Consider the following 27,606-nt stretch of genomic DNA (forward strand, 5'->3'; position numbering starts at 1 on the left):
TCGACCAAGGATATTATTCAATTAGTCAAGATATGTGTGAATGTTTTGTAAGGATATATAATTTGCTTTATTTTCTTAACTATTTTTTTTGGAGGTGAGCATGGATTTATTGCACATCGGTTGGACAACAAAATTTTAAAAAGAAAACATATTTCAAATTACTTGGAAATGGAATGAAAATACACAAAACACATAAAATAAATTATTATTAAGGTTAAATACGGAAAACATCTTTGAATGAAATCTTTAAATTATTAAAAGTCCACAACCTTTACGGAATATTTGTTATTTGGGGGTTATTGCAAGAAAAATCAACCAATAATACTTGTGGAACCATATGGTTTGAATTTTCTTGAAGAGATTTGTCAAGTTTTGGAATCAAGAACCATCCAGTCTGAAAAGGATCACTTTTGTTTCTGTCGTTGCTTCGATTGCAGTAGAGCGGACAAAACTAAAGCAGTATCTAGTTCCTGCTGATTACCAGGTTCATTATCCAGAGATATTTCAGCAGCACGTTCGTGGAACCGAGCCAAGACACGGGAACGATAGTCTGCAGATTTGTAACACTTATTACAAGAGCTATACAAAATCTAAATATCTAAATACTTACCCACACTGCCCGCCAGCGGATTTCCAGTTAGCCGCAGCGTTTCGAGAAGCGGAAGATTGGCGACATGATCAACCTCATCGAGCTCTTCGATTTGATTGGAACTAAGATCCAGATTGACCAGAGAAAGCAGCTTCCGCAGACCACTCAGGGTCTTGATTTTATTCTGAGCCAGCTTTAGTGTGACAAGATTTCCCATCGTCAAGTGCCAGTCCACGCATTCTGCTATTAGATTTCCGGACAACGAAAGCAATTGGAGGTGGGGAAGCTCGGCAAGATTTTGAACGGTCCGTATTCTATTCTGCTCGAGTATCAGGTGTTTGAGTTTTGGAGCAGTTCTCACACTGCTATCGATCTGGGTAAGCAGATTGCCAGTCAGATCCAATTCGGTTAACTCCTGCCACGCGTCCGCACTAACCAAGGCACTACCATTCGAAGGGGATGATCCGGAACTTGATGAGGATGCAATGATTGTCTCTGGCATCAGGCTTGGCACATCACAGTGCTTGTGCAGATTGTCGCACAGCAACACTTGGTTTATGTTTTGTATAGTTGTGTTATGGACACAGATTGTCTGGAGAGTCGGCTTCAGAAGTTCGATATCCACAATGTTCTCCGTGGACAGGGCCGAGAACTTGAGCGTCTTGAGATTGCGAAAGGCATTCAAATTGAAGTTTAGTCTGTTCGGAATGATATTGCTTCGACCGATTGGCACGTCAACCGTATTGTAGTCCTGAGCATAGCTCCCATTGTCCTTGACCGGGGTGACCACCAAAGAAACAAGCTGTGTGCAAAAGTCCAACACATGCGAGAAGTCAAATTTACCGCCGCGATCCAGGCTTGGTGGACAGGGAAGACTTAGCCGCTCACTAATAGCGAAGACCTGTAAAAAGGGGTACAAATAAAAACAATGTGGTGAGTATTATACTAAGTTAGATTTATTTTAAGTTATATTAAGCTGCCATTGCAGCTTTGAATTCATGCGTTTTCGTGCTCTTTAGGGGAAATAGTTCTTTCTCTTCGGTTGCTAGGAATTTCAGCATCAATTTGTGAAGCAAAGCTATGCCCAGATACTTTCGCTCCTTACTCGATAAACTGCTTCGAGCTAAGCCCCAGTAAACACCCAATCGCCGGTTGGTCAAGTGATTCATACTTAGAGCATCGAGAATGGATGCCTCACGAGTTTGCGCATCTTGTGACGAAATTCCTTGAAAGGCGCGTATTAGTAAGACCCCACGTTTTGCCTTCCAGATGGAGACTATTAAGGCTAATTTGGGGTCTTTGACTAACGTAATGCTGTTGGTTTCATTCAGCAATTTTTGAGCTTTTTTTAAATGAACATATGGTCGGGTTGCCTTGCCTTTTCCCACGTAGAAAATGGCTTTTAGGAAGGTATACCATACATCCATTAGATGAAGATGACCCGCCCGTTCCCTCAGTTTATTCGTAACTCGAGGATCCAGCAACAAATAGTTAAAGTAATGCCGATTGATGCAGTCATTATCTTTATACCATTTACTATGCTGTCGGACATACTTTTCAAGGTGACTGATCTTCTTAAAATTGACTTCTGAATTTATGGTATTTTCCAACTCTGCAGAGAAGTTAGTGTGATGTTTGTGGAGCGTACCCAATGAATAGGTAATACCCCTAGCTTTGACTAGGTTGCTGAAAATGTTTCTAAGCTGCAATGGGCTAGTTCGGGTCAAACCAAATACTAATAATTTAGACATGTTTCAGAGCAGGAACGTAAACTGACATGAAACTCAAATGGAAGACTTATCTATCCGACTCACCTCCAGGGCTGAAAGGTTATACTCCTTCTTGGAGCTGAGCAGTGCATCCCCACTTTCGTTGAACAGCTTGGCCAGGTCCTGCAGGAGATAAATGATGTCGTACTTGTTGAAATCCAGGAACTCGGCCAGAGGCCGCGGCAGTTCCGTCCGGAAGTAGATGAGTAGCTCCTGGAGATATGTTTCCAGCTGTTCGCGACGCTGCTCCAAAAAAGAGGGCTGTTTATTCCCGACCAGCTGGAAATAGAGAAGGTACATATGTAAATATGTAGATCCATCATATCTTTGGGGGCGTACCTTCTTCGGCGGCAGCAGCTTCTTGCTGATGGATATCTCGCCCACCAGCTTCTCGTGGAGACTTGCAAAATCCCTGTAGCGGCGCTCCACCACCCACTCCAACTTGCCCACCCGCACCCTGATGTCGTAGTAGGTGGTTCCGCTGGAGTTCTCGTTCGTGAACTTCGGTACCGTCACCGCGGTGTCCTCGTGCTGGCGATAATAGCAAGCCATCGCTGTCCTTTCCGCTTCCCTGAGATTTTGTCAAGCATCCGGATCCGCATCCAGCAGGTAATCATTTGATAAACATTGTCCAATCAGCCAGTGTTGTCAGCAGTGCTGTCAGAATCGAGAGAGAAAAACAGCTAGGGCTGGCTATAGCCAAAAATAAATGAGCTAAGGACCAGCTCTGTAGAAATTAAAGATTTTATTTTTAGTTTTAAACGCTTAATTACTTTGAAGAAACCAACAAAGTAGGCCATAAATTGTGTGGTTTGAATACGTCTATAAAATTAAAAAGCATAATTAAAAATGGTTGGAATACAGCTAGTAATAAAAAAAACACAGCACTGTCTCCCGTTTTAATTAAATACCAAATAGTATACTTTTAGTATATAAACAGACCTTCCACAAGTGCTATCGAAATATCGATTGTTAGACATTCGGCTTTTTTGTTTATATTTCCTTGTTGGCATTTTCAGTTCTAGGAGCAATTGGTTTTTAAGTTAATTAGTTTAATTAAACGATGCCAGTGACCAGGCGATTTAAAAAGTAGTTGACATATCAGAGCTGAAGGGAGACGAGGCCTAAAAATGGCCTTCCTGGGCGACTGTGTGATTGTTTTTGTGTCGCAGGCAAGTGGGAGTCTCGATTCGGATATGTGAAGTAGAATGTCTCCTATTTACTCCATTGCAGATGCTATTTTTCGCCGGCGGCTGGCTCTTTTTCAACAAGGAACTGTTCAAGCACTATGAGATACGCCACATATCCGTTCAGTTGATCTTTTCATCCACATTCGCCTTGTCCATTACCATGTTCGAATTAATCATATTCGAAATCATCGGCGTTCTGGAGTCTAGTTCGAGATACTTCCATTGGCGACTGGGTCTCGCGTTGCTACTCTTTATGACGACGGCTGTGATACCCATATACATTTGCTACTCTGTGATACACAGCATTTCCTTCTGTAAGCAAAAGTTTCTATTGGTTTATGTTTCCCCTGTAACTTTATCTTTTCTTTCTAGTTTCCGATAGATGGGTCAGAATTCTGACCACGTTCTGTTGGTTTATCTTTCTCTACGGACTTTGGCGGATTGGCGAGCCCTTTCCCTTGCTGAGCGCCTCCCATGGCATATTTACGATCGAACAGGGCGTTTCCCGGATTAGTGTGATTGGGGTCACGGTAATGGCCATACTCTCCGGCTTTGGTGCCGTCAACTATCCCTACACCAGCATGGCCTACTTCATCAAGTAATCGAATTGCTATAAATTTTCTCTTATCTCTGTGTGACATGCACTTGTTTTCCCTTTTTTGGCAGGCCAGTGTCCCGAAGTGACATCATCTGTTTCGAGCGACGATTGGCTCTTACTGTAGACATGTTGACGGCCAAAAAGCGGAGGATTGCCCTGGCCGTCTATAACCACAATAAACTGCATCCTGCCAAACCCAGAATTTGGGATATGCTAACCTCGGCGGTCCACCGCAACACGAGCAATGGCGAAGGTGCTTATTGGTGTGATACTTAAATCGATCATTTTTCATTTCATTTATACTTTTTAGACATCAATCAATTGAAACAAGAAGTTTACGGCTTGGAGGAGCTATTACGCTCTGTTTTCTTGGAACTAAATTCCTTGAAAAATATGGAGGAACGCCAAAGATGGTCTCAAACGTTGAAGGGAAAGTACTTCAATGTCCTGGGACACTTTTTCAGTGTGTATTGTGTCTATAAGATATTTATGGTAGGTATATATTTGATAAAGAAAAGGACTCCCCGTTATTAACACCTATATTTAATAGTGTTGCATCAACATCATCTTCGATAGGGTGGGTCGCAAGGACCCAGTGACACGTGGCCTAGAGATTGCCATTCATTGGTGCGGCTTTGACATAGACTTCGCCTTTTGGAATCAGTATATATCATTTCTTCTTGTCGGCTGCATTGTGGTCACCTCTATACGAGGCTTGTTGTTGACTCTCACAAAGGTGGGTTTGCTAAAATATAAGGATTTCACCATTGTTAAGTTTGATTTCTTACAGTTCTTCTACCGCATTTCATCGAGCAAGTCGAGCAACATAATCGTCCTTATTTTGGGCCAGATTATGGGCATGTACTTCTGTTCCTCGGTGCTGCTGATGCGCATGAACATGCCGGCCGAGTATCGGGTGATCATCACGGAAGTTCTGGGAAATCTGCACTTTAACTTCTACCATCGTTGGTTCGACGTCATATTCCTGGTCAGTGCTTTGACCACTATCATTGTTCTTTATCTGTCTCGTAAACCACATCGCGTGGACGATTCAGATCCGCACTGATTTCAACATGAGCGCTTGGGAGAGCCCACGCAGCTCTTCTTTTAGGATAAGCAGAATTGATTAAGAATCAGTTAGCCTAATTATTGCAAGCTTTAAGTTATGTAAATCCGTGTATATACCAGTGTGTGTGTATGTACATATGTAATGCAAAATAAGGTATCTTACTGTATAACGATGCACAAAAATCAGAGTTACATATGCTTCCTTAAGTGAAATAAAGCAACGAACTGTTTATCTCTAGAAAAGTCCTGTAAAATATCCCCTTCTTAAAATAGGGGTATTTTTTGAAGCTTGAGTATCCCGTTTTGAAGCTTTCAAAAAAGCTATTCAGTTGTTTGATTTAGGTCTTTAGGTTATGGTTACCAGTTGCCTGCTTTTACAAGGTTAGCTCAAAGTTGAGTGAGTCACGTCCTAACATTTGAGCAGTTAAAATTTGTACTGTATTTCATTCCCAACATTCCCAAAATAGATTGCTGTGTAGGTTCTTGAGGTAAACTGCAAGGAATTGTTGGATAACTAAGTGGGCGTAAGATTATAGAGGGAAGTTCTAATGGGCTAGTTTAGGACGGGTAGAAAACTTGTGTACCACAAATGTAAACATTTTTTTTAAAGTAATATTTCTCTTCCAGAGACTCACAAAACATATTATCATCTGCGCTTAGGCGATTTATGTAGATTTTCTTTTAAATTATAACGAAATGTGGCCTAGCTTTTCCAGAAATATCCTCCCATCCCTTACATATATATCTCGCTAGCACCTGAGGCAATTTTTAAATAAATTTCTCTAGCATTCAATTCCATTTCGGGGGCCCTTAAAAGAACAGGACAAACGGCAACATAAAATTGCAATTACAATTAAAGATGGGCAACTTTTAAAAAGGCCCGAAAAACGAGATGTTACAGCAAAGAAAAATAAAAATTGGCAACTGTTCCCGGTCCCAGGCCGGCAGATAAGGATATAACCATGTGCGCACATTGCTGGCTAAAAATGCCATTAAAATGTTGCGGCTGCCGCAGATCCAACCGAGCGAAAAGCATTTCGAGTGTCTAGATGAATAAATCATGAAATAAAAATGATTGAAGGGTTCCCACAGGGCGACAAAAATAAGGAAAAACCCTGAAGGTTGCGGAGCCAAAATTGCATTAAAAGCGCAGTATATGGTGGGGAATCATTCAGCTGGAAGCCCGATGAATTGGTAACTGAACACAGAGGAGAGACAACGCTTTGCCTAATTAGACAGAAAGTAGTAGGGAAAATCGGTCTCCGTTTTAGCCCCCCCTTTGCGTGTTTACTTGTAACCTTATCGATTTCATCGATTAGTGATTGATAATGTGTGTTGGCCTGCTCCACTTGCCTGGGCCGGGCCGACTTCATGGCCATTATGCAAATTTGCCAAGCAATTGATTAGACTTTCATTTACATTTCGCATACGCCCCGTATGCCGAGCTTGCCATAATTAACGCTGCATGCCCTAGTCACGGTGGGCTAATTAGCATAAATTCAATTAGTGTCCTTGTTTGCACCTTCGGTTGTCTCCCTAGTCTAGATTCGAAAGTTGCCCCATCCTTTCCCATTTATAATATGTATATCTAGCTGATCTTATTGACAGGAAACATATAGCCTGGCTTAGGGTTTTTCGAGGTTTGTTGTTTCGCACTCAAAGTCCTCGCCACCTTACCCCGTTTCTCGCATATCTTAATGACCCTATGCATATTTAGCATATTTCCTGCTTGACATTTGACCTTTTGTCTTGCAATGCTTCAGATTCGCGACGCCTGCCCTTCAGTTTCGGTTTCGCTTAAGGTAACAAGTGGCGTTTGTGACTGCGGTTATCTGTCTGAGTCTCGCCTCGGGACATGAGAAACACATTAGCATAAGCAGGCGGCATTTGTTCAGATTGCCGACGAATTTGTGACAAGTTATGCAATAGGTCTTCAGTTAGATTTACATACGATTCGCCGTGAGATAAATGTGCCTGGGATAATAGCACGTGGGGGATTTCGTTGATGCTCCAGGAAAAGGTATTTTTCCTTTAATCAGGTATGAAGACAAATGGTTGGATCAGTACAAAAATCTTTAGTTTATAACACAAAAAGGTTATATAAAACAGAAGAGTATTTTATAGTAGAGTAGGTTTAATTGAGGTATATATTATTACACCCTAAGCTAACTCAGTTACGACTTCATTAGAAACGGACATTTAAACAAGAGGATTGTTAGGGTCGAAAATTGGTCGATAGCACATTAGCTCGATCACATTTTTTTCTCCATCCGCATCCAACTGGATCTGACTTAATGACCATCGTTTGCCATCCGTTAACCTTTTGCCTTCGCTTTGGTCCATTTAACCTCGTCGATTGCCTGCGTCCAAGTGTTCCCACCTAGCAACCAACCAACTAATTAGGACACCCATCTCCATCGACGAGCCGGGCGCCTCATTAGTGGACGGCTCCACATAATTAAAGCCACGGTTCCGCCGGATGAAAATGCAACAGCACAGTAATCAAAGCACTTGGCAATTATTACATTGATTACCAGATGAAAGCCATAAATGCCCGTAGGACGCGACGGTCAGTCCACAGAGGATATTAAAAGAGAGTCTCCTATATATAGCAAAATCCAGTTCATTAGGCCTGACATGAAAGGAATATTCACCTGGTCGTGTCACTCTTAAAGTTGCATAACTGAATACAAAATATCTCTACCCAGTGCCGACTCGCAATCAAATTATTTGCTCTATCAAATATTTAAAAGTTCTGCAACGTTCCCAGGCCGCGAGTAATGATAGCAGGGCAATTGAAATTGGCAGTTAAACAGGGTACCTAGTATGATTGTTAATACTTAAAAGGATTTAAGGGGCTTATAAGTGCCAGCCTTAGTTTAATGATAGGCAAATCATTTAAATTTTATATTTGAAAAAGCTTTTACTTATTTACCTGAGATCTGTTTTCCTGGCTAGTCACCCTGTTTCTGAAAATGTATTAACGTTTTTTGCTGCCCAGCCTGGATGCATGTGAAACATGGCAGTTTATGTATCCCCATCAGAACTCAGCTGTGCGCCATCATCGTGGATAATCATGATGCTGCTGATTCTGTGAATGAGGTGATTGGTCGAAGGTCAAATCGGAGGGGGGCAGGTATCTATACTACGTAATACGTAATAATTTGATCAACGTTAAACTTAAACATACAAAATGAAAGGGACACAGCCTGTGAAATTAACGACTGGCCCGCTGTGCAGCTATTTGTTATGCAGCTGCTTTTCCTTCAGCCTCGCACTTTCTTCTGCCGAGTTTTCCGGGATTATTGCTCCATTTTGCGGTCCAATGCTTTTCGCACAACTCACGCCAAAGTTTAACGGGCACGTGAGTGTGGCAGCGCCCCATAAAAGTGCCATAAATGTTGATAAGGCATGTTTGTCATAGGTGAGATGGTGGGGTGAGGTGTGTCAGCACCACTGGCTGCACCTGCAAGATTCTCCTGGCAAGGAGCACCGAAGTAGTTTGTCGACCCGATATCTCACAGATTGCTTTATTACCCTCCGAGCGAGCACAATGTAGGTGCTGAGCTATCTTTGTGGATTTATGATTTGCATGCCAATTTGTCAGCTTATTAGACGGGGCTCAAAAGCCATCTTTACGGGCAAAGGGCATGGCGAGACATCAAAGAGATTTTTCGCTTAGAGGTAGCTGTGCAGAATTGACCTTTTCAAACAAATAAATCATTACAAAAGGAATTGAAATTCAGTGAAAATATTGAAAATCCGACCATTTATTAAAAAGTTTTCACCGCCAGGTGGAGCTAGTTCGCAATTATTATTAAAGCTACGCCCACTCCAAAGTTTTTTTTCCTTGCACATCTATTTTATATAAATTTTATGAGAGCTAGTTAAATTTTTCAGCAGTATATAAATAATAAAAAATTATTCACCTCTTCAGACGACCAATAAATATTATTTTCTTATAAGACATAAGATAAACAACCATAAAATCTAAAGCTATTTTTATCTGTGTGACCACTAATTTCTCATACAAGAAAGCTGCAGCCATTTTTCCATTAGCGAAAGGACAACCCGTGATTGTGATTGTGATTGTACCGCCAACTGGCCATTTCCAGCGAGCAGCTAACGCTGTCAATAATGGCCTCAATCACAGCTGTCATAAACAGCGGCTGTGTCCTTCCGTCTCTGTTAGCCCGTGGTTACACGATGGTCCATCGACAGGGCAGGATATTCAGGATACTTTCAGGGGGCAATCGAGTCAGACAGCGGAAAGGGGAAGTGGAGTGACACTTCCATCGGTTGAGTCTGGTATCTCTTTTGTGGGGCCATCCAGTGCTATTAATATGGAAATTATGCAAATTGAATTGACTTTCGTCGCGCCTGACTGAGGCCCATTAAGCGGTATTTAAGTTGTTTTCTCAATGCAAAGGTGTTTATATACGAATTCCGTGAAGATTAGGATCTCTCAAGTATCTGGAGAAGGCTTTAAAGGCTTAGATATGTTCAACTTCGCTTGTTGACAGGATTTAGCATCGCCATGGTGCCCAGTAAATAATAAAAATAAGCACAAATGTCTTTTATCGTTGCTCAGATATTTTTCTGTAGTTGTTTCGTCATAGAAGGTGTACTCACAGAACTAAAAACTGCATGAAGAAATTGAGTATATCATGTATACGCCGCCTTGACGAACGACTTTTTGTTTAAATAGTTAACTGTGTCGGCATTTTTGGTAAAATGTGAAGCGATAACATGTGAAAAGGGTGTGAGGGTGTGTCTTGAAAAGTATAGAGAGAACCACCAAGAAATGTAGAAATGTTGTTTTAATTTTTTGAATAAGGTTATGGTAACCTAGATAAAAGGTCAATTTTTACATTAAATCAGAGCACACCATTTTATAGATAAGGTAAGGTATGCGATAACTTTTTAAAATGCAGTTAGTTTAAAGTGTTTTAAAGGGTTTTAAATAAAGCGACCAATGTTCATAAATCTCCTAGAACCCGCATTTATCAACTACTGCAATCATTTCACTGGGCCTGCGGCCAATAATAGGTTCGTGGCTAAATTTTCAGTTCAACCATGTCGATGGCCACAGGTGTGGTGGCGTAGTAATTTGTCACTTTCCTTTCGGACGGCTACTGCTCCCTCTGGAGCGAAGGAACCTGCCAGTTGTGTGACAATTGCCTCGGAGCTGAAGGGCCCAAACCTTGGCTAATCGATAAGTCGAGGCGAGTGGGGCACAGAACTGGAAAACGGCTCACTCCAAATGAAACTTTCTCCCTTGGTTGTTGTATTGATTATGATTTTCAAAGCCGTTGGTGGGTACAGAAAATGCCCATCGGGCAGGCAGTGGAATCCAATGACAAAAAAGTGTATAAAATATTACTTTGGCCCATAGTCAGACAATGGCACCCAGTGCTATCAGTATCAAACCTAATGAACCCAAAAAGCCTATTAAAGTCTGCAGCATTAATAACTATAAAAAAGGTGAGGCGAGACTATTAAAAGTAATGACAACTAATTTTTACGTTAATCCAGACAAAACCCACAAAGCTTAAACACAATTTATAACATTTACGAAAATAAAAGGATTTTCAGGCAAATAAAAAGGAGGCAAAAAGTATGAAAAATTAAATGCCATTTTGTTGGGTTGAGTTGGGTTTGTCCTGGCAAAACAAAGCGATACTCCTGAGCAATGGTGTTGGAAAACCTTTTGGGACTTTACATCCATCCCTCTGATGCCCTCAGTTATATAAAATTGACAACGATTTGTGCCTCAATCAAAACTCTTATAAAGTTCAAGAAGTGCCCCATATATTGAAGTTAGAAAAGGGTTAATGTTAGGACCTTCCCATCAGACTTTTCATTTATCATTGAAAGCCACTTTATTTTTAGCAGTCGTCGCAATGAATGGAAAACAAACAACTATTGTGTGAATTGTTTGCTGACCAGTCAATGCCCATTGAATGAACACAAATTTTCATTTCATTTATGCATTCAGGCAGCACAAAAATAAATATAAACGAGCGAACAGTGCAACAAAATATAATCAAGATTGGCTGTCAAAATATCCGCAAACGGCAGTACGTGTGCATGAAAAATTCTTGAATGTTCATCGATTTTTTTGCCTCGCTTTAGTTTTTATTATTATTATCTGTGAATTTCCGTCTGTCGTGCGCAAATTGGATAATAGAGCGGTAAATTAAATTTACCGCCCCATTCCGTTCTGGATTGAGTAAAAGTAATTACAGACAGGTAGATAGCTGGCCATGCAAAATGGAGACCTACCACCCTCAACCCGATTACATGTATACATATGTGGCCTCATTCCACCCGATAATTAAATAAAGTGAGATACAATTTGATGTGGGCATACGTGGAAAAAGCCATGATTGACAGTTCTCACTTGAAGTTCTAGTTCAACCGCGACTTATTCCTTGCAAGAACCCGAGTAAAAGGGTATAGTGTGTTCGGGAAAAGGTATGTAACAGGACAAGGAAGCTTTTTCTTCGGTTGTGATCTCGGAAACTATAATCTTGAGAGTTGGGACCTAAGATTATTATTCCTTAGTTTGGCACTCAGCGGAGGTTTGCTATCCGAATCTACCACGCCCATTCTAACGCCGACGAACGCCCTTGACGCTAAAACCTGCACCTACTTTCCAAAAATGGTTCAAATCGGACAATCCATTAAAAAACTCGACGCTAGGTGGCGCGATGGCGCAGTGTGTAATTTTGAGAACAGTCGCTTTGCTGCTTGCATATTTCTATCTCCCTCGCACTCCCTTTAGCTGCGTAACGGGTATCTGATACTCAAGACCATCAACTATAGCGTTCTCTCGCGTTTTTTTTTATATGCGATGAAAGGACCAAACAGATTTATTAAAAAAAGTAATGGTTTTTAAAAAAGAACTACAACAGTAGTGTTTAAGTTACGATTTTATCTCTCAGAAATATAACCTTTAAAATTGTTTAGTAATATCATACTAATATCCATTTGATGCATTAAAGCTACCATAGCCAATACAAATTTGCTTAGCTAAAGTGTCCGCAATATCTCAATAACATATTTCACTTCTATTTTGGATTCCGTATGAATAGAATGTATTTATTGTTAATTCTCGCCTTGGGCGTCATTGATCTCAGTTATGGTCAAGAGTGCAAGAAAGGTTATTTTATGAATCCGAAAAGACGAAAATGTGAACTAATACCGCCCACAAAACCGCCACCCAAATGTCCTAGTAAGTATAATAATCATTAGACAACGGATTTTATGTGAAATCGTATTCTTAAATACCGATTTCCAGCTACATTTAATTGGCTAAACTATCTTTATAAAATCATAATTAGATATTATCTTAATCTAGTTTTGGTTTTGTATAATCATTTAGAGATGACTGAAAATCGGATTTAGAAAACCATTTTACATAAAATAATCTTAATTTAAATACAATAAGTATCTTTACACAACTGAATCCCTTTAGCTGGATCTGTCTGGCTTCCTGCTAAGAACGAGTGTGTCAAGCTACGTCAAATTATTAGTGGATATTACCCACTGGACCATGATAACGCTACGCAAGGCTCAAGTCCATGTCCCAAGGGCACCAGTTTGTTGGGGAAAATATGTGTAAAGGAGTCAGGGAAGAAACCAGGTGCCAATGGAGAAGGGAGTTCGTTGTTCCTAGAACCGGAGGGTCAATATCAAGTATACATAGAAGAAAAAAAGACATAATGAATTTGTAATTGTTTTTACATCATTTTTGCTATTTTAAGACAAAATATAAAAGTTATGATTTAATAAAAAAACTTATCTTAAATAGATTTACATCAAACCAGCAAACAAACTGTTTCTTATAATTTAATTCTAACGTAGCTTTAAAGCGAGTCACAAACTGAAAAAGATAAAAAACAGCTATAACCGCATTTATCCAGCGACTGCTATAATGAACCACACAGCAATCAATGTGGAAAACAATGGACTAGGGAAAAAGGAGGGAAAACAACTTGTTTACGGGCAGAAAGTCAGAAAGAAAGTCATGGCAGTTGGCCAACAAATTGCAAGCCTGAAGTCATGACAATTGTCTTGCCGCCTATTAAACTGACAACTATGTTGCTTAATATCAAACTTTACAGACTTTAAATTTAAGACCTTTGAATTAAAATGTAGGCAACTGGGTAAAACTAAATGGCCAATATGTTCTCTAAATATTCATGAATCTGCGTTTACAACACTGAAGCTTTAAATGTCAGGTCTGCTGTTCATAATTTGATATAAATATACACAACATTGCGTGGGACACCTGTGCCACATACATGCCATTCGTTTTACAAAAACTTTTCTCTGCCCTTATGCCCTCAAAAGTTTCCTTTTGAAATTTATGGAAATTAATTATAAAATGTATTTGCTATTCAAATTGTTTAGTTTTCATATTCACAAACTAAAAATTGTCAAATTAAGTTACATAGTTTATATTTCAGAAGGCTGCATATTTTGTAATAATTCTGTGTTGCAGTTTCTATACACACAGACAAATTAAAAACAGAAAGGTCACTTCTCAGTTATTTAAGAAGAAACGTTCTTGAAATTAAGACGCAAGCTCTTTTAAGTTGGTTTTTTTGAGACGAATCGTTCTTGAAAAAGAAACGAAATTATTCTGAATATTGTGTTAATGGACTTTAGAAGTCTGGACAACTTTTTATAATAAAAGAATGGTTTTAAGAAGATTTATTTCTTAGAGAATTTTTTTTCCTGTTTAAACGATAACTTTAAAAATTACAAAAATTAAATTCATGACGTCATGAAATAGTAACATTTACGAACTGCAAATGGCAGTAACTGGGCGGCAATAATCGTAACCATTTCCAGTCTTGAAAGCACTCAGAGTTGGCCAGGACTCTATGTCTCCGTGGCGCATTTTGCGGTTGAAATCTGCACAAAAGGTGCGAACTTTAGCAGCCAAAGCAAATGCAGATACGGATATAGATGTGGGATGGCGGGAGTGGAGGACTTGCCATCCGGCGGTGCCGATTGGATGGCTCTGTTGCTTATTTGGCACGGATTCGGTGGCATTGCCTCCGCTGGCTGCTGTCACCGCGCAAAAGAGGTTTTTCGAAATGGAAAGTTGATGTGTGTGCCCCCTGCAAATGCGCGATAAATGTGTCGGTGCAGTGAGTGAAAGGAATTGTGGGATGGTTTTTATGGGGGGAAAAAAGCAGGACATTTTAAACCTTCTATTACACTTTTCCCTTAGCCAACACAAATAAAGTGGTTCCTGCAATAAATTTAGCTCTCGTCAAAGGGCTATTAAACTGACATTTGTTTCCCTTTTAGGGCACTCAATGCACCAGCGATTGCTCCATTTCTGCTTCTCTGTTCAGTGTTCAGTGTTCGGTGCTCAGTGTTGAGTGTTCAGTGTTGCTGTTCACTTGCACAACGCTTTGTTTTGAAAGCCTCATAAATTGCGCATACGCCATGTTGCACCACGAAGCCACATGGCTTCTCTCTTTCAGCGCGCATAAATTCAACGGGTGAAATATTTGCGAACCGTGAAGTGACGCCGCAAAAAGACTAGGGGAAAAAAAAAACAACAAACAGCAGTTAACCGAATGCTCCGGAGCACTTTATACCATCCACATGGTGCGCCAGAGGACTGAGGATTCCCAATTGACGTGCACCATGCCATGGAATGCAAATTTCTCGCGCTATCTCTCTGTCTTTTTGGGTGGCGAGTTCAATTTGAAAGTCACACCTACACTAGCACCAAATTCTGATGATGCACTCTCTGAGGATTTGGGTGAAAATTTCACAGAGCATTTTCCGGCTGGCCATATTTCAGGCACATCTCCTTGGGGGGGATGCGAAACTCAAATATTTGTTGCCTTTGACTGCGCCTGCAAGCTGTAAGCACCGGCGCAAAGGATAATGCGCTGAAAGTCCCTTTACTGGTCCTCTGACGTCTCAAGTGCCCGGGACTTACCTACACTAGAAAATTTACACAGGCCCATCTAGGTCAAGTATTGTCAGAGTCAGCCACATCAACGTCATTGTCATGAAATTTCTCGTGCTAAAACTGTCACTGAAGTTCATGTCAGTCGCCTGGCACAGTGGGCCCGGGGATCTCAAAAAATGTGGCCCACAAGCCACGTGAAAAGTGTGGTTCCCTGGGCCATCAGCAAAATGAACGGCAACTCTGAGGCAAATACTTATATGCAAGGCCAGAACATTCAGCAGTGATTTGAGTATTTTGGGACCACCATCCTTTAAAATGTTCAAATGTCCTTGACGACTGACAGTTACAGTGGCAGCACCATCGCCGCAGGAAGCCACTGTTTTGGGGGAGGAGTTCTCCACCTCTTGAGGTGGCAACAAAAAATCGTTAAATGTTGGCCATGTGCAGAGAATGGCTGAGAATGGTTAAGAACTAATGCCAAACTGGCCAGCAAATGGTTATGATTATGTGATGATGACATAAGGATGAAGTACTTGCTTTGGAGAAATTTGAAATTAGATTCTTTGATATATTTATTATAATTTGAGCTAGGAAATATATGTTATCATGGATGTGTTTAAAAATTAATTTAAACTGAATACTCACCTTTCATAAAGCTTTATAAAATAATAAGTCTTCGCTTCTTTATTGTATTTATTTTTATTACTCAATTAAAATTTAGTTGGGACATTCTTTGTTTTGGTTTCTTCGGCTTGTATATGGTTTGCTTTTATATTTGGTTTTCTTTTCTTTCCATTTATCCACATATAGTTGGTTTTACCCATTTGCTTTTTAAATGTAATAATTTTATGCAATTTATTTGAATTTGACTTTGATCTCTAATATAATTTCAATTATCTGCATTAGCTTGTTATTAATTCTTTGTAGTTAATTGATTTGAATTTTAAATATTTCTTTAATGGCTTTTGGTTGCCACATGGTAACAGTTTTCTCAGCCGCAGCCGAAAAAAAATATTTTCCAATTCAACTCGCTCTAATACATGTCATTTTTTTTGCTTTTTGTATAGGTAGGTATATATATATGTGTGTATTTCAGTTTCCCTCTCGAGGATCAATTGTTAAGTAGACAAATATGTAATACACTTGGTAGAAAAACGAAAATTGTGCCACCAGATTAGTTATCTTCATGTTCATTGACCTTTCAGTTAATATAGAGCCCGTGGGCTGAAAAATTGTTGAGTTGACGTCTCGAAGCTGCATCATGTTGCTTGGGTACCCCTAATTTGCCTTAATTTGAAACAACATTGAGTTTCTTTGGTTTTTACTTCATATTCATGTTCATACGCATGTAGGTACAATTAATTTTTTACTTTTGGCATTGGCCAGACAAAATGGAAATGATTTCCCAAAAATTTGTTCAGCATTTTCCTTGCATTTGTCTTTTATTTGGTTTCGCATTTTCCTACAATAAATTTTATGGAACATCGTGCCTTTTATTTATCTTTTTGTAACATTAGGTTTTTTCTTTGAAAATTTAACTTTAGTTTACTTTTGGTTTTGCTTTAGTTACTGCCTTGGGATTAATTGGAAAGTCCAAAAACCAAAATACGATTTAATTAAACATTAACCAACGCAAATGTTCAATTCTAGAGGTTAGTAATTAAACAAGACAAGCTGCAAGTATATTCCGGTAAATATCTCTCTTATCCGCAAAAGGTAATCTCATTATTAATTTATTAAAGCTTTGCAAATAATATGTAACTTTGCCCTCGACTTAGTTTATTTAATTATTATGAGAATCATTTGGGTTTGCCATTTTGCCATTGGGCTAAAACATATTCACTAAAAAGTTTACAATTGTGTGCCCTCATCTCGAATGGCCTTTTACACATTTACAATTTACCAAATTTTTTATTCACTTGCACATTTATGCATTTATTAAGCTTCATCTGTGACTTGGCCCCAGCCAGGACCAACAAAATTCAACTGGCGAGCTTCTTACTCGGGATTGGCATCCTTGCGGGTCTTGTGGCCGCGGAACGAGGCCTGGATTTTGGTGGCAGCCTTGTTGAGCTCGGGATCGGTTAGGTCTATGTCCAGCTCCTCGGCCACCTTCTTGGTTATCTCCTGGATGTCCTCGTCCTCGGGCGCATCCTTGTTGACCAGTTTGCGTGCCAAGTGACCACGGAAAGTGGACTGAATCTTCAATGCAGCGTGGCACAGATCTGCGGAGAAAGGACATGGAAACGGATAGTTTGTGTAAATTAGTGTTCCAGTTCTGCTTAAGTGGCCACTTGGCCAACACCCCAAAAATAAAAAACAAAGAAAACAAAAAAGAAATATATATAAAAGAGTTTCGAAACTTGTCTGGTGTTCCTTGGCCAATTGAAACTTTAGATGATACTCAAACATTCTGCTGAATTTGTTGTAAACTTTTTTCAATTAGCTTGGGTTCTTATTCCGGCTTCAACAGAGTTTGTATGGTTTTCGTTTTAATTTATTGTTATAGTTCCCCCTCCCCTGTCACTATTAAATTCCCTATCTGACCACCGCTTCGTAGTTTATTGCCCAACACTGGCCATTATTTTACCAGGGTTCCCAGATTGCTTGTAAAAAAGGGATATAATCGAAATCACGAAGCGAATTATTCCCCCAGCGCTCTTCAAAGTGTTGAGTATTCCCTTCTTTGGACCACGTTTTCCCCAGCTAATCTCATTATGTATACGCAATGTAGGGCGCAGCGGGAAGCATATTTCCTGCATATATAATCCACATCAAGTGGGGAGTACGAGATGGATGGGTACTGACCACAAAATTAAGCTCGCAGCTGGCCAGGATGCATGTGGTTGTGGTTAAGTCACGCGTGTCTCTCACTACGTGCTACCTTGGCTGGGTTTTTACCCAGAACAAGCTCATTCTAATTAGCCAGTAATTGTGTAAAAATGCGCAGGAAATACGTGTGCTTCGGACCACAGGAAAAACCATTAAAATCTGCATAGGAAACTTCTGAGAACGCGCTTTTTCCACGACGTCAGCCGCAAGATTACATCATTGCAGCTGTCGTTTTTCCAGTTTTGTCATCTTTTCCCATTGCTCTTGTGCATTTATGCAAATTCCGGGGAAAATTCTCATTTAAAAATTTGTCTTTTTTGTTGAGATTTTTGCCGCTACGAAAGTGCATACATTTAACTTGGCCAATTTCCGCGACAAAAATCTCGCGTTCGCCTGCGGGCCAACTTGGCCAACTTGGCCATGCAAATATTTCCAGAGGACAGAGGAAGGGAAGTGGGTCTGTGTTAATTCGCTAAGCGTAATTGGAGTTAGGCCAAGATAAGCATTTGGATGAGGCTGGAGGCAAAAAGGTCCTAGCCCAGGACTTATGGCATGTGCTATTTTATCAAATTAGGCACACACGGCGGCTACGCAACGTGACCCGGCCGAACGGCACGTGCCAATCGCCGCTGCTGCATTTATGTTTATTTATAAAATATTTAAAAATATCTGCAAGACGTGCAAATAGCTGGGAGCAGTGCTGTGACATTTACAGGGGCGTAGGACATTTACAGGGGGCCAGCTAGTTAGCCGGGCTAAGCCGAGCTTAGCTATTGCGATTGCCTGGTGAGTAATCAACCTGTTCTCGACCGTTCCGCAAATAGAATTCAGCTCTTACTGCTGCCAAGTTCTTTTTTGTGTTTTGGGAAAATTCGTTATCCTTTCTTTCATTTTTTTTTCAGCTAGAAAGACCTGCCAAAAAATACACAAAGAAAAAACCAAAGTTCGGATTCAGTTAGACTGCAGTTTTATACAATCAAAAATATGTGTTAGCCCACGTAGTTAAGATATTTCCTACAAACAGGAATTTTTTAATATTTTTTCTATGTTTAAAATCTAGTTTAGGGGTACTAAAAAGAATATTATAGCCAACCATAGTTGTACAAAATTGCAGGAAAACAAAGTTAATAATATTTAAAATGTTTAAAATATTTTGTTTTATAGGATGCTTAATTGTATACAAATTTTCTGGTTGTGATCTTACGCTCACTTCATCGTGTATGAAAAACTTTATCAGCTCAATATTCAAAGTGTTAAAAGAATAAAAAAGGATTCTTTTTTTTGGGGTACTGTATCGACTTGATGTTCCTTTAGCACTTCCAGTTACTGTAGTTTTTTTTCTAAGTGCAAACTTTTTTGCGAGGGATTTGCACATGTCGCCGGCCATGCAACACATGTTAAAAGCCGATCACGTACACTGCGTGTCCTGTCACAGGACCGCATAAGTCCAAAATCTGAGCTACAGTGTCGGAAAACTTGTCAGCAGGCCGCATGCATGTTGCTTCTTGTGCCTTCCGCCAGTTCGTCCTGCTATCTGCTATTTGCTTGATGTCCTGGTGTCCTGATGTCCATGGTGTCCTGCCTGCTGGCGAGGCATACAAATTGAGTTTGCTTTTCTTTCTGGCAAAATGTCAGTGCTTCTGCCTGGGCCTCGCATGCACTTCCTGGGGGCAGTTAGCCGGGTTGGTGGGTGGGTCTGCACACCTTGGCCGATGTTGGCCAAGGGATTCGAATTGGGATTGGGACTTGGATTTGCATGTGCAGAGCTTCGGGGCCATCGGTCACGTCGCCCTGATTGACTGACTAACACGCTGCCCGCTTTTCGCTCCCCCTGGAGTTGGCTTAATTTGCATGACCGCTTCTGTTCGCTTCAGCATTTCTTTTAATTCAAGGTTTTTTTCCACCTTTTTTTGTGCCTTTATTTTTATAACCCAATTTGCAGCTTCCATCGAGCGGTAATCCTCAAAGGATATAAAATCAATCATAAGCCACATCAACTGCACTTTTTCACCTGTCCTTCGCTATCCTTTTATTGCGAATATTGAGTGGGCACGGCGGTTGGCAAGGAACTGCAGCACACGTGTATCATTTTTCCCCGCATTTGCATGTCTGTGTGGGGGACTCGACGCTCTTGACCCACATTTCTCGCAACAATGCAAATTTATATTAAAACAGAAGGAAAATAAAAACAAAGCCTCTGTGTATGTGAGTTCCATTAGCGAAAGTGCAAATCCGTGACGTGTGCTTAGTAATTGTGTCAGAAATAATAAACAAAACCTGTACCAGACACGCACATAATGAGAAAAGTTGTCTAAACAAGATGTTTTGACTTTAATTGTATAAAATCAGGAATGCTCTATCTGTGATTTGACTAGAGACAATGTTGTGGTTAAGATTAGTCAGTCGAAAACACGAAAATGACAAAGAAAAGTTGGCCTACTTTTCCTTTTCATGTGATAAAAGAGAAAAAGAATTTGTCGCATGGAACAATAAAACTTTGTTTACTTTCTGTGTCAGACAATAAACTAGAACCTTAACATGAAATTGAGAAATCCTACCTTACAAAATGTTCCATCAAAATAAGAAGTGATCCTAAATGGACCATACTGAAAAAAGTAAATCAATAAAGTGGGTATCATTGGCTCACTTTAAGCTTAGTAATTGTGTCAGAAATAATAAACAAAACCTGTACCAGACACGCACATAATGAGGAAAGTTGGCTAAACAAGATGTTTTGACTTCAATTGTATAAAAGCAGGAATGCTCTATCTCTCATTTAACTACAGACACCGTTGTGGTTAAATTAGCCAGTCGAAAATACGAAAATGATAAAGAAAAGTTGGCCTACTCTTCCTTTTCATGTGATAAAAGAGAAAAAGAATTTGTCTCATAGAACAAAACAACTTTGTTTACTTTTTCTGACAGAAAACAAATTAGAACCTTAAGATGAAATCATTTCTCATTGAGAAGTCGTACATTGATCCGTCAAAATAAGAAGTGATCCTTAACGGGCCATACCACAAAAAAGTAAGTCAATGAAATTGGTAGCATTGGCTCCCTTCAAGCAAAGGAAAGCCTTAAATTTATATTTATTTTGCGATAAAGTAACAGTTTCTCAAACGCGAAAGAATAAATTCAGATGATCGCCGAAATTGTTGTAGTTGAGCTGACCCACGGTCGAATCCTTCTCGAATATCATTATGTAGCCACAAATGCGCAGAATCACCGAGAGGACATTGGCCAATACCATGAGCTTGAAAATCAGGGCTATGACCAATTGGCAGATCAAAATATAGGTTGTTTCACTCTCATCTCCCTTCACCACGAGTATAATGGCCCATACTGTCATCATGGTGCTATATATCCAGGTGCCGATAAAGGCGAGGCAGTATGGCGTAGAAAAGGCCATTAGATAATACTTATTACTGGGTTTCTCCATTCTTGCCTCCAAAAATCGGGCTCCAATGAAGCTGCATTGGCAGCAGCGGTACAGACTGAACAACAGCACGATCACCATACTGTGGACGCACATCTCAATCTTCATTTTGAATTCGAACAGGCTCTTGTAGGTCAATACATATTTCAGTTTCTTGTTCCACAAATTTATATCCCATTCCTCAAATGGTATCGGCACGATGGCAGCCGCGTGCATCATTGCCCAGAGATACCAAAAGGCCCACAGGAAGCGGAGAATCACCATAATCGAACGGGTGTGCTTGCGGTTTGTGTATTGTCCAGGCATTTTGGATAAGTTATCAAATCGAAGTGATTCAGAAAATAAAATATATCGAATTTCTTCAGAGTTTGCGTCTCTGCGATGGAAATGTAGAAAATGTGTAAGTATTGTACGCAGACCGTAAGTTGAGTGAATACTAAGTGTTCTCGTTGAATGATTTTAATAATCTGACTGTTATTTCAGAGACTACTGGGAATTTTCAATAGGTTCAATAAAAAATTGTGACTGTTTCGGAACTGGTTCACAAAATAACATACAGTTAGGCTATCTTCTAAGTCCTGAACTGCTGAATAGATAAATATTGTTTAACTCTTTTTCAGCTGCTCCATGGAGTTTGCATTTTCATAAATTTCAGCAATTCTACAACCTTGATGATGTTGTATTCCCGAATACCAGAGTTGTCACCATGTTTCATTGAAAGGCCATGGCAGCATTGGTTATTTTAAAATCAATTTAGAAATTATACTTTTAGTTCTTACGCTATCAATGATTTTAGGCATTAACTTACAATTGTAATACATCTTAATTTAAGTATGTTCATGTTTAAATTTAAATATGTTAATATTTAAACTTTAATTTAATATGTTTGTATATAAGCTTCAATTTAAATAAGTTTATTTTTAAATTTAAATATGTTCATACTTAAACTTCAATTTAAATATGTTTTTGTTAAAACTTAAATTTAAATATGTTCATACTTAATCTTCGATTTAAATATGTTCATACTTAAACTTTGATTTAAATATGTTCATATTTAAACTTCGATATAAATATGTTCGTATCTCAACTTCAATTTATCTTTAAAACCAGATAGTCTACGGTTCTGTCCCTGCACTATTTATTTTACTAATGGAAGGTCAAAAATAAAATAAAATAAAGGAAAAGAAAGGCATAAGTGGCTGTAAATAAAACTCAACACAAGTACTTATCCTCTGAAATCTCAGGAAAGCTTGAAAATTTATGGCGTGTACTACATTTTCGCCCAGCGAGTGAGTTGGGTCCTGCGTTTGTCATTGTCATAATTACGATGTTAAGTTGCTGTCGTAAATACACTTTTTAATTACCCAACCCAGACGAACGGCACTCTGCCACCGGACATGGTCATGCAACATCTGACAGCTGCGACTCCATTTTGATTTAAGTCATGCAAAATGGCCGCCGGAAATGTCACATGCCAAACGCACTGTTCACAGTCACCCACCGACTACATTACGTTGCCCACTTTTGTGGGCATTGCAAATAAAGACAAATTGTGACAAATGAAGTACGATAATAAGCCACTAAATGGAATTTTTAAGCCAAACGCTTTTCCTACGCAAGCGGAAAGAGGGAAAAAGAGTGCTTTTGCGGCTGCCAAGATTTTGTCATTTCATTTTTGGCCATCCACTTTTGGCCATCTACTTTTGCTTCTTGCTTGCGACCCAAGAGCCATAAGGACTAAGCCCATTTTTCAATTTCCGACAGAACAAAGTCTTGTGGTTTGTCTACCGCACTGCTCAGCTTTCGTCCACTTAGGGTTTCTCCATCCCATGGTTTTAGCCCAGTTCCCTGGTGTTGTTATTGGAGCAAATAAATCTCCAGGAAGGACAAACAGTCATCCGTCGAGAAATACTTATTGGTTTCTCTCCTGTGTACGTTTGTAGATTTTGTGTAAATTTGTCTATGACGCACTCAAACCAACTCGGAATAATATGTATTTTAGACCAATACTCGCAGATGGGGCTCTTGCTAAGAAATTCAAACAAAACTTTAATTAATATTAATCCTTTGCACAAAAGCTGATTATACAATATGGCCAAACCCTGCCGTAAAACTCATTAAAACTTTGCTTGAATTTCAGTTAATCCTGGCCATAATTAAGTGGATTAAGGCGATGCCTAAATTATTCAACGCTTTGAAATTGAAATTAGTGTGACACGTTTTTGAATTCCTGAAATATTCACCACTTAATTTTACTACATTTAAATTTGCGGGCATGTTAATTGTTTACCCCAGGCCTTGGGAGAAATTTGCATGCCTCGACAGGCCAAGCAAATCGCATTCAAACGAGCAATTAAATATTAAGCAAGTGAATTTTATTGGAGCCTCAATAAACACGTTGGATAAGGGCCAACAACGGGACGGAAATTTCACGAAAAGGTGCTAACATTGTTGAAATATTTAAAAGGTCCAACAAAGGCGGCACTTGCTAAACGTTTAGCAGTAGCTAAATAAATACCTGACCTCCACCTGTCAGCCGGGGGAACCCCATATATACAGAAAAGATATATGCAGGCATATTGTGGCCACTGGGGTCCAAGTTGCTTCCTACATTTTCTTGTCTATTTTGACCTGCTTTTGCGGGGCACCTGTATATACCTCTATATACACACAGACATATAAAATGTTTGTGGGGGTTTTTCTTGGGCTCTGGCAAAAAATCGCCAATTCAGCGGCCAAAAGCATTGTTTTTAGCCAGGCTTGCTGCTTATTGCGTGTTTCATGTCAATGTTGTCGTTTCTCCTTTTGTTTCTCGTCTGTTTTTGTTGCATGTTTTTTCTGGATCCGCCTTTTTGTTCGCCCCGAGAACAGCCGGAGCACTTAACATTATACTTAAATGGCTTGGCCTGACATTGTTGGTTTTTTGTGGGTCTCCCGGCGGTGTAAATGGAATTACAAGCTTGCTTAAAACCGAAAATCCAATTAGGAGAACGCGCTGCGCTGCTGTTTTATCGCCGTTGCTGATGTAGTTGATGTTGCTCCTGGCCATGTTGCTGCTGGGAGAACTAGCAGCAACGGCACGAACAGGTCTTTAAAAATGACACATGAATTTATGGTCATGTTTTTGATGTCCTCAAGATGCTTGGTAGTCTTATTAATTCCCCAGATTAATGCCACAGCAGGATAAAACATATTATTTATAAATCTAACTAGTTAATTTGTAATATCTAACCTACATTTTAACCAAAAATCAAATATATTTCTCTCTAAATAAACCATACTCCCCATCCAATTAAGTTCTGGCATACAACAACATACACATATCGGATTTCCAATAAATTAAACAAACCGAGCCTAATGTTCGTTCATAATTCATCATAATCGAATGGAATCCGCCAACAATTAACGCAGACAACCATCCGGATGCAGTTCAATTACCATGGTCTTTGGGGCGGATTTTAGACTAGTGTTTTGGGTGGAACGCTGACTTGTTAGTGGGCGTGTGGCCCATGAACAATAATTAGTGGGGGCTCGATTATGCAAGGGGAATTGGGGCCAAATCAGGAGCCAGGCTCCAGGACCCACAAACAAAGTGGGCAGTTCTATCTACATATATGTACATTTGGCTCCGGATGGTCTCTGCACTTTCGGCACAAAGGCAAGGATTGTAAGTCAAAATAGCAGGCAAAGCCGCAAACACCAAATGCGAAATGCACGCCGCACACACGTACAAGAAAATATCCTTAAATGGCTTTCGATTTTCGTGCACATGCAGAATGTCCTTTTGTGTGTGCGTACGTGCATGTGTTTGCCCGCATTTGCATACCAAATGGTTTAAATCGCAGTTTTGGGCTCAGAAACTGCTTTAGCTTGGCCATATGTGTTTGGCTCATTTTTTTGTACAGCCCAGCCCAACCACCCAAAAAACCCCTCAACTAAACAAAGTTCTTTGTGGCCGTTGTTTTTATTGTTTTACAATTTCGCAATATGCCGACGGCGAGTTTACAACTAGGCCAACACCATTAGCTTGTCGTTGTTGGCCGCCTGCGAGCGATAACTGTGAATAATGATGAAGTTCTAACTGGTTCACTTCGGATAAGCCAGGCGTGTCTGCGATAAGGCCATGAAGTGGATATAATTATGCAGCACAAAGGGGTTCCATAATCTGATTGAAAAGTTCTTAAATCTAGGGATCTATTGTGGTTTTTGTTTTAACGTGGGTCAAGTCTTTATTTTATTATACGTTATAAAGAGGTCTCTTCTTTTTTTTAATTTAGGGATTTTTTAAAAAAAGTTACATAGATAGGGATCTTATATAAATGCATAATATTATATTTTCTTTGAGATATGATCATCCGAAACTTTTAAAATGAGTTCGTTATTCCTGCAAAGTCTAGACATTTCAGACACCCTTCTAATTGTGACTATGAATTATGGAATTCACCGCAGCCTCGCGAGAATCTTTTGAGATTTATGAGGTGTCCTGATTATGAATTATTCGGTCAAAGTTTTGAAATAAGTCCACCCCCAGAAAGCCATTCCCGCCAGTTTCATTCAACGTCTCTAATTGAGTATGTGCTCGGAAGCAAAGGCAAAGGGCCTCCACGTGCTCTTCGCATCCTTTGAGTTCTCAGGCGAGTCTAATTAGCCGTCGCACAAATGTAAGTATGAATGGCAAGCCACATAAGAAGGATACGCCTTTCGAGACCCGCCCGGCACTATAATTAAGCCCATGGAGGGGGCTCCTCACACGTGAGCTTCTTCTGCGAGGGAAAACTGAACTGTTGTCTGACTGAGGAGCCGAGAGTCTCTAATGCGGTTGCGTATACGCCCCGATGACAGCCCCTCTGACTTTTTAATGAGCCGGGGATGACTTCCTCCTCGAATGGCTGGCAGTGCCCTCAACGACTCATTGTGCCCTAGGCAAATTATAGCTGAAAACTGTCAACGCCTGAAACGTCTTAATAGGGTTAAGCTGTCTTCAAGATTTGCATTATTTATGCCCGTGGCGGGACTTTCGGGGCAACGATTAAATAACCAATGCCTGACACCGCCAGATCTAGATGCGGTCCCATCCCAATCCCAAACCCAATCCCAAGCGTAAACTTCCGCAGAAACCCATCATTATTCGCTTGCAGGGAGCCACAAACTTTCCCAGGCTGTCGCTGCCAAGTGACAAATATTTTTGCTGAAAATACTCGTATATTGCGTAACACGGAAAGTTCGTATGCCGGTCGGCAGGCGGGGGACCAACTGTAATTTCACCGTGTAACCCCCAACTTAAAGTTGAAGTTGTGTAAACCCGCTGATTCGACGACAATGTGTGCAGGGGAATCTACAAGCCTCGAAGGGATCAGATGCCGTTGCAGCTTGGAAACTCCAAAGGCGATTTTCGAGAAAGTTTCACCTTTTCGAGTTGGAGATACGACACCTTTGGGGCACTCAGAAAAATATTTTAATTTTTATTTAGGTAATTTCCAATGCGTTCTTATAATTTTATACAATTTTATAATTATTTAGTTCGTCGGAAAATATATATGATATTTTAAAATGTTAATATTATTTTGTAAATTTATTTTAGTAGTTCTAACCTTATTCCATCTTAAGTTACATATACTCCCAAAGATATTTCTGTGACACCCCTGATAAATTCGTTTGGATATTGATTGGAATATATTTAAGGTGATCCTTCAACTAAGTTTTTATCTAGTATACGATTTGTGTTAAATTTCAACAAAAACAATTTCTTTAAAGTTGTTGGATGTATAATTTTTATAAATATTTATTTAATAGAATTTCGTATGAGTTTGTACACAGTGTTTGTTCTACAGTGTTTCTTGGACTCCAGACAAGTTTCTCTCAGTGCGGGGACTTTGGCCACAGTTTGAGGTCTTTTATTAGATCATGTACCGCACCTTTTGTTCGGTTTTTACGTATGTCTCAAAACTGGAGAACTTACCCTTGTCGTTGGGATCGAATTCAGCCTCTAGTTCGGCTTTGGTTGGCTCCGCGGCTGCGGCTGCCTCGGCGGCTGCTGCCGATGGAGCTGCACCGGCGGCACTGCCGTTGTTGGTCACAGTTTTGGTTTCCGATTTTTTCATGGTTTCTCTCACTTTGTGGCCCCGAAAGACGGCTTGGATTTTTGTTGCGGCTTTTGCTGCAATTAAAAGTGGGGACA

The 27,606-nt window shown here is 39.9% G+C and overlaps 6 protein-coding genes across 8 annotated transcripts in view; 2 read left to right on the forward strand and 4 right to left on the reverse strand.

Annotated features, from left to right (window-relative positions):
• Nucleotides 1-41: 41 nt before the first annotated feature.
• LOC108009400 (nischarin) lies at nt 42-3,010 on the reverse strand. The gene is made up of 4 exons (XM_017073719.4): nt 2,698-3,010; nt 2,404-2,637; nt 611-1,490; nt 42-550 (listed from the first exon to the last, which is right to left on the reverse strand). Exons 1-4 carry the CDS (start codon nt 2,908-2,910, stop codon nt 405-407), a joined length of 1,473 nt encoding a protein of 490 aa, XP_016929208.3. The 5' UTR covers nt 2,911-3,010; the 3' UTR covers nt 42-404.
• Nucleotides 1,528-2,379, reverse strand: LOC108008087 (ankyrin repeat and LEM domain-containing protein 1). Its single transcript, XM_017071877.4, has one exon. The coding sequence runs from the start codon at nt 2,338-2,340 to the stop codon at nt 1,561-1,563; it is 780 nt and encodes a 259-aa protein (XP_016927366.3). The 5' UTR covers nt 2,341-2,379; the 3' UTR covers nt 1,528-1,560.
• A 320-nt stretch (nt 3,011-3,330) lies between the features above and the next one.
• GPHR (golgi pH regulator) lies at nt 3,331-5,457 on the forward strand. Its single transcript, XM_017072335.4, has 7 exons — nt 3,331-3,530; nt 3,592-3,862; nt 3,921-4,146; nt 4,215-4,399; nt 4,457-4,638; nt 4,697-4,882; nt 4,937-5,457. Exons 1-7 carry the CDS (start codon nt 3,489-3,491, stop codon nt 5,210-5,212), a joined length of 1,368 nt encoding a protein of 455 aa, XP_016927824.2. The 5' UTR covers nt 3,331-3,488; the 3' UTR covers nt 5,213-5,457.
• A 4,960-nt stretch (nt 5,458-10,417) lies between these two features.
• On the forward strand, nt 10,418-10,769 carry LOC108008128 (uncharacterized). Its single transcript, XM_017071918.3, has 2 exons — nt 10,418-10,608; nt 10,679-10,769. Exons 1-2 carry the CDS (start codon nt 10,478-10,480, stop codon nt 10,767-10,769), a joined length of 222 nt encoding a protein of 73 aa, XP_016927407.3. The 5' UTR covers nt 10,418-10,477.
• Nucleotides 10,770-15,840: 5,071 nt separating this feature from the next.
• igl (IQ calmodulin-binding domain containing protein igloo) overlaps nt 15,841-27,606 on the reverse strand; it is a 41,585-nt gene continuing 29,819 nt past the window's right edge. For 2 of the 3 annotated variants that reach the window (XM_017074814.4, XM_017074816.4), the window contains exons 2-3: nt 27,388-27,585; nt 15,841-17,385 (exon numbers count right to left, since the gene is read on the reverse strand). In XM_017074814.4, the coding sequence (XP_016930303.3) occupies nt 17,159-17,385; nt 27,388-27,585 (425 nt within the window). In that variant the 3' untranslated portion in view covers nt 15,841-17,158. Of the gene's footprint in view, nt 17,386-27,387; nt 27,586-27,606 lie in introns of those variants that run through there. The other variant, XR_010653543.2, reaches the window with a different exon arrangement.
• LOC108010020 (uncharacterized) lies at nt 21,034-21,896 on the reverse strand. The gene has a single exon (XM_017074817.4). It carries the CDS (start codon nt 21,732-21,734, stop codon nt 21,108-21,110), a length of 627 nt encoding a protein of 208 aa, XP_016930306.3. The 5' UTR covers nt 21,735-21,896; the 3' UTR covers nt 21,034-21,107.

The sequence above is a fragment of the Drosophila suzukii genome, chromosome 2R, assembly GCF_043229965.1.
Source record: "Drosophila suzukii chromosome 2R, CBGP_Dsuzu_IsoJpt1.0, whole genome shotgun sequence".
NCBI classification, from domain to species: domain Eukaryota; kingdom Metazoa; phylum Arthropoda; class Insecta; order Diptera; family Drosophilidae; genus Drosophila; species Drosophila suzukii.